The sequence below is a fragment of the Sciurus vulgaris genome (assembly GCF_902686455.1).
Source record: "Sciurus vulgaris genome assembly, chromosome: 12".
NCBI classification, from domain to species: Eukaryota; Metazoa; Chordata; class Mammalia; order Rodentia; family Sciuridae; genus Sciurus; species Sciurus vulgaris.
This window is the reverse complement of record NC_136473.1, coordinates 76787857-76794644: the sequence shown is the minus strand read 5'-3', so window position 1 is coordinate 76794644 and position 6788 is coordinate 76787857. Positions and strand designations below refer to the sequence as shown.

The following is a 6788-nucleotide window of genomic DNA, read 5'->3' as shown; positions in this document are numbered from 1 at the left end:
TCCAAATTCGTCGTCTTTTAGTAAACATCAGCATATCTTTCAGTATCACTTCCCATGAAAGATAACACTCATGCACTGAAACAACTTGTCTTTCACAGTTTCCGCTGTCAGAGAACAAGGGAGACTGGATGTACCCTTTGGCTGACTGAACGCCATGTGACTCTCACAGTCTTGGGGACTCTTCCTCCCTGCATGGCTGCCACTCCAGCTCTTCCCATGTGTGCTGGTGCATGTATTTCAGGGCTTCAGGTACCACTATTTCCTCTTTTAACAGACGAGAATGGTACCAATGAGTGCTCTACTAGGCGACGCTGTTAAATCAGGGATAACTAGAAGAAATGTCCCATAAGAATGTCTGTATTTTGGAATTTTTTCATATTTCTCATTCCCCACTGGGCTCTAGAACTTCTCTGAGAGGAAATTTCACTTTTTTCATCATTTTTTTTTGTTTGTTTCATTTTTTTGTTTTTTAATGTCATTCTTTTAAAAGTCACAACTTCTCTTGAGTAGGCAGCCCTTCACAGATGTGACTTTCTGTTCCACTGTGGTGCCTGGATTCTAAGGGAACCTCAGACTCAGTTTTATTGTCCTCCAGGTTTGTTTAAGGGTGACTGACACTTTGAACTAAAGTACCCCCTCCAGTTTTTTTCCAATCTTTGTGTCACTCAGAAAGAATCACTTATATTTCTTTGAAGCCCCATTCCCACGGTGAAAAGAGCGGAGCTCCACCATGTTCCTTGCTCCAGTATTGGAACCTGGTTGCTAGAACAGAGATTTCCAGGGCCCTTTGACTTCACTGATTCCAGGAAACCCAATTCCACCCTCTTCCCCTAAGCTTCTTCCTAATTCAGAGCTCACTCTTGACCCAGTTTCCCCCAGGGTTTAGCTACTGCTGACTATTACTCGTCTTGCCTCCAGTTTGGCAGGTGCTGCTACAAATTTGCTCTTTCCTCCAGATAGTTCCAGGTGGAATCTGCAACCTTTGAACTTCTATTGGTCGGAAGCAACACCAACATGAGGCTTGTGCCAGGGAGTGGTTCCCTGTCTCTGTGCCTCCTGGGGCTTCTGATCTTGCTCCTTTGCCCACCCAGCCTGCACGGTGAGTGATATGGTTACTAGGGTCCCAGGAAAGCAGGAGGGATGAGAACAATCAATGGAGATGAGGTAGCATCTTTATTCCACATTAGAAAATTAAAGGCCTGGTCAAATTGTAGTAAATTGATACCAATGTGTGGGAGAGAAAACACATGATTATATTAATACCAATACTTTACTTAACAATTAATAAATTAACTATTAATGGTTTAATAAATCATTGACTAATTTCCATCTTACTAATGGAAAGGTTTAACTACAAAATATTTTTTCAAAGGGTATAATACTTTTAGATACCTGCTATTCCCATTACTACAGAAAAAAAATTTAGTTTGTATAAATTTCTGGGACTCTATTCTAATAAACAGGTAAGAATAGATAGCAAGAACTTCATTTTGTTTATATAAGTACAAAAGTGTTTAAAATTCCTTTTTTTAAAAATGAGTTAACTATCCCTTGCTTTACATATGTTTACTAATTGGTTTTCAGTTTTTTGCCATCTGTAAAGCAAAAGTGAAATGACTATTGTCACAAATTCTAAGATAATTAACTGGAATCTGAATTTATAAGGTATGTATGTAAAAGTTCTCTGTATCATAAGACGTTATACAAATATAAAGTTTGAATTTTGCGGTTTGGTAGGTAATTTTTTTATTAAAATACGGAAAGTAATTTTTCCCTCTGATTCTTTTCTTTAAAAAATACAAAAACATAGAATATTCTTGGAGTTGATGGATGGGAAGGTGCTTGGGGATTCTGGGTTTGTGCAGCCCTTATAAGTTTTATTAAAAACCAATGTCTAATCATAAATGTTTCTTGAGTGGAAGATGCCTCTGTCACTTTAAATCTAAAGGTCCTTCTTTGTCCACAGATAGAAAAAACTCTTAGCAGAGTCATGTTGTGAAGCTTATGGACCCTGTGGGGCAAACTACACTGCTTCTCACTAGCTACCTTGGGAATGCTGCTTTACCCCTCTATGCTTGTTTTCCTGTTTGTGGGATAGGGACAATTACAATGCTTATTTAATGGAGTTGTTTGGGGAGAATTACATGAATTTATGTTGGTTAGATGCCTTGTACTTAATGATACATTTTGCTAAATATTTAAAATTATTGAAAATCAAATAGTTCTATACTAGGAAAACAGTTAATTCCATCCTCCCCCGAAATACACACATACATGCCCACTTTCCTTAATTCTCAACCGATGGATGATATGAGAGGTGACATCTCCTTTGTTAATTATGCTATGGTATTCCAAAAGCAATGAGGCAGGGTAGAAGTCTACCAGCAAATCCCTTTAGGCTGTAGTTTGGCTCTTGAATATCCAATAGGTACATGTGTTAAAAGCTTGGTCCTCAAGGTGGTGCTATTGAGAGGCGGTGGAATATTTAAGAAAGGGGAAGTCACTGGGGTGTGCCCTGAGAGGGGCCTGTGGGGCCCCAGCCCCCTCCTCGCTCTCTGCCACTTCCTGGCCTCGAGTTGAGTGGTTTTGCTGTGCCACACCATGGCACTTCCGCCTTCTACAGACCTAAAAGCACTGGTTGCATCTGATCATGAACTGGAACCACTGAAACTGAGCCAAAATTGACCCTTTGACACTTCAAACTATTTTTTTTTTTTTTTTCTTTTGTACCAGGGATTGAACCCAGGGATGCTTAACCACTGAGTCACATCCCCAGTTCTTTTTTATATTTTATTTAGAGACAAGAGACTCGTTAAGTTGCTGAGGCTAGCTTTGAACTTGTGATCCTCCTGCCTTAGCCTCCAGGAGATGCTGGAATTACAGGGGAGCACCACTATGCCCAGCAATAATTTTCCCTTATCTCAGGTATTTGTTGGAGTGGAAAGCTGGCTAACATATCTTAGTAATGAGTCAGAAAATTCTTTCTCTCCCTCTCCCTCCGTCTCTCCACCCAAGGCTGCAGTCCCCCGCCTAGGATTGCACACGGGCACTATACATATGTCAGTGGCTATCTATCACTCACCACTGTCGTGCAGTACGAGTGCCAGGAAGGCTATGCTCTCGTTGGAGCAGCTGAAATCTCCTGCAGGTTTTCAGGATGGTCGTCTCCAGCTCCTCAGTGTAAAGGTAATCAAGCTCCCAGGGGAAGTGACTCAGGGAGAATGGGTCCTGCCTGGTCATGGTTCAATTCCAAATATCCAGGAAATAGCACTCTTGGGTTCTTAGGCAGTCCAGAGCTTTTCAGGAGACAGTGACCTCCCTATAGGTCACCAGGCTGTTATGGCAGAATAAGCAAAATGTCGGTCAGGTTATGTCCATAATTTCACCCTTAACAACTCCAGGACCTAAGCTGCTGTCACTGCTTTTGGTACACACAGGAGAAAACAAAGGCAAGAAGAGAAGTCCTGCAGTACAGGAGAGTCCAGAACCTGGAATTAGACTGCTTGGGTCTAATCCACACTCGGGCTCTGCCACTTACCAGTGCTGTGTGTGACCTGGAGCAAGGCACTTAGCTTCTCCACACTTCAGTTTCCTCATCTCTATTATGGGCTCCCTCATAGTCTTTCCCTCATAGGGTGGCTAAAGCTTACGTGAAAGAATGCAGGTGAAGTGCTTGGCACATGGGTGATAGGTAGCAAGTGCTCAGTAAATGCTATCTAGAAGCTGGTGGTGGTACTGGCAGCAGTAGAGTCAGAAGAACCCACAGAGCAGCATTATTTCCTATTCCTTTCATTGATTATCAGTGTCAAAATGTGTTCTCTGAGATAAACAAGGTGCTAAGATAATGTGTTTTGATTACAGCTCTGTGCCTAAAACCAAAGACACCCAATGGAAAGCTATCCGTTGAGAAGGATCAGTATATCAGCCCTGAAGCTGTCACCATCCAGTGTGACCCCGGCTACAGGATGATTGGCTCCCCGCGTATCTCTTGCTCAGAAAACAGATCTTGGAACCCGGCTGTGCCCAAGTGTGAAAGGGTGAATACTCCTTCAATGACTTTTATGTCATGTGACATGTTATAACAAATCACAAGCAAGATGGTTTATAAAATAGGAGAAGCAATGTGTCCTAAGGGATGATCCCAGCTGTCTGGGTTAATGTATATGGTATTTATAGGGACTGGATCCATCCACCTTGGTAGCAAGTTGATTGCACTCATTGTCCAGCAGGTCAGCCCAGAGAGACAGGAGAGTATTAATAACCAGGGACCTTGATGAATTACGCTCTTCCTTAGCCCCAGGACTCAGAATTTTCTCTAATATCTGTCATACTTTTGCTCTATTTCTGTTTGGTCAGCAGAACTCACATGCCAGGTGTGCTTTCAGACATTTTTGGAATTACCATGGAGCTTAAACTCCCTGTCTGCTTAGTTGATGCTAATGAATCAATTAAGGACAGGTATGGATTGAGCTCTCAGGGAAATATTTGTTAGGGCACAAAGTATTTTTTCTGGCATTCCCTACCCACCTATCCTGGGGTCATTCCATTTCCCCATCATCCTGAAGGAAGCACAGTCCTTTACAAGGAATGGGAAACGGCGAATTCACTGTTTTGGTTTTCTTTTTCAGGAAGCCCCTGAAGATCGTGATATAGTGCTGGCAGGCAAAAACCTCTTACAGTGTCTCCCAAGCCCAAGGGACTCAAAAGTGGCCCTGGAGTTACATAAACTGTCTCTGGAGATTGAAAAACTGGAGCGAGAGAGAGACAAGGAGAGACACATTTAATACAATACACCTCTTTTTCTGAGAAGATAAAGGATTTGCTTTTCTGGACAGTTCTAGAGAGAAACCCTCAGTTTATCAACTCCATTTAAGCTTCGTCACTTATTGCAATAAACAACGTGGGTAAAACTTGTTCATATGTACAGCGACCCTGGAATGTGGAATTATTGATAATTTATGTCATTATCATTCTGCTTGCATTTTTACACTTCTGGATTTGGCAAGCCAGCTAAAATAAATAATCACCTATAAAGTTTAGCTTGTCCTCATTTTTATTTGGATATCCGTCATATAATATGAGTGCCCTGCACATATCTACTCCCTAAATAGTTGAGTTTCTTTTCCATTTTAAGATATCTCTGTGGTTGTGAAGGGGGATGCCTTATCCAATAATGTTCCTGTGATTCTCTCTTTCCAGACACCAGGGGCAGAGTTAGTAAATCACATTTCTTAGTTTATGAGAGACTGTTAACCTTGGTCAATGTGAATACCTCCCTCCCTTTTCTTATCTCCTCTCTCTCTCCTTTTTTTTTCCTTTCTGGTACTGGGTATTGAACTCAGGGGCACTCAACCACTGAGCCACATCCCCAGCCCTATTTTGTATTTTATTTAGAGACAGGGTCTCACTGAGTTGCTTAGTGCCTCACCTTTGCTGAGCCTGGCTTTGAACTTGTGATCCTCCTGCCTCAGTCTCCCGAGCCGCTGGGATTACAGATGAGTACCACCACTGTCTCTTCCCTTATCTCTTGATTGTTATTCCCATGTCCTTCTCTCTGCCCCGCAGGAATCCACTCTAATGTGTTTGGTAAATGTCCTTAAATATGCACATTCCTCATCACATTCCTCATTCCCAAATGCCCCTAAGAGGTCATAATATGTGTTCCCCATATTTTGTTTACTCATTCCCCTTGTGATCAATATCGAGGTGACCTCCAGCTCCCCCTTTACCCCAAATGACTCCGTGATGAGCGTCCTTGTATGTGTTTCTTTACAAAACTACTTGAGGCCTTCTTTGGATTTATATCCCTAGAAGGAGCTACCGTATCAATTTACTTCTCTGTGCAAAAGAGTGTTTTTCTATATATATTCACAAAGACAGTAACCACCTTATGATTTGCTTTGGCCAATGAGACAATAGCAAATATGCAAATAGAGACTTGGAAAGCACTAGGTGGTCTAGGACTTGCCCTGTTTGCTGCTGCTGGAATTCTGTGCCCATCATCAAGGGAGTAAGCCCAGTCTATCCTGTGAGGTGATGAAAGTCACGTGGTCCTGCTTTGCCCCAGTTGATAGTCATCCAACTGTCAGACATGCAAGTGAGACCATCAGATCAGACAGTCCCCAGACAACTTACCAACTTACTCTAAGCACATGAGTGAGTCTGAGACCAGCTGAGCCTGGGCCATACCCCAGGTTGCCCAGAAGAATCTCTGTTTAAATAAATAGTTGTTTCAGGCTACTCCATTTGGGGATTATTTTGCAGCAAAGTCATTCAAAACGCCCTCTAATTTGCTCCAAGTTTGTTAGACGGAGGCACAGAAAAGGTTGCTGTGGCACACGAGTGATCCAACAGACTCATTGTATGTGAGATAGATTCAGCTCACAAAGAACTGATGGAGTCTTTGTCACATGAAATAATTCACTTTTTATTGTTTTATTGAGGTGTCAGTAAGTGTGGTCTTTGTGTTAGACTATACTAAAAAAATAAAAATAAAAAATAAAGGCAAGCCCTTGAAGGGAAAGAATGAGGCAGGGCCCTCACCCCAAGCAGCCTTTCCAGGGGGTGGGAACCAGAAGATGTGGGCGACACTGACGCAGGACGTGAGTAAGGATGGTAAGGAAGTGTGACAGAGGCTTGTTCCCCTCATGCTGCCACAGACCCTCCGATACCAAGGAGACTGTAGGATGCTGCTGGGAAGGGCTTTGGAAGCTAGAGTGAGGATCTTCCCAGCAATGAATCAGGACCAATCAAGGAAGCAAGGACACACAAGGGATTTCAGAGGCTTT

General features: G+C 42.4%; 1 protein-coding gene across 1 annotated transcript; it reads left to right on the top strand.

The window, feature by feature from the left end:
- Window positions 1–696: 696 nt before the first annotated feature.
- On the top strand, window positions 697–5039 carry LOC306642259 (apolipoprotein R-like). The gene is made up of 4 exons (XM_079107904.1): window positions 697–1099; window positions 3016–3186; window positions 3862–4037; window positions 4629–5039. Exons 1-4 carry the CDS (start codon window positions 1015–1017, stop codon window positions 4782–4784), a joined length of 588 nt encoding a protein of 195 aa, XP_078964030.1. The 5' UTR covers window positions 697–1014; the 3' UTR covers window positions 4785–5039.
- Window positions 5040–6788: the final 1749 nt, after the last annotated feature.

What these genes read in the sequence shown, in the direction of transcription:
- LOC306642259 (XM_079107904.1), top strand. Translation starts at nt 1,015, where the DNA reads ATGAGGCTTGTGCCAGGGAGTGGTTCCCTGTCTCTGTGCCTCCTGGGG. An exon ending in TTGCCCACCCAGCCTGCACG is followed by an intron (nt 1,100 to 3,015) that starts GTGAGTGATATG and finishes TCTCCACCCAAG; the next exon opens with GCTGCAGTCCCCCGCCTAGG. An exon ending in TCCAGCTCCTCAGTGTAAAG is followed by an intron (nt 3,187 to 3,861) that starts GTAATCAAGCTC and finishes TTTTGATTACAG; the next exon opens with CTCTGTGCCTAAAACCAAAG.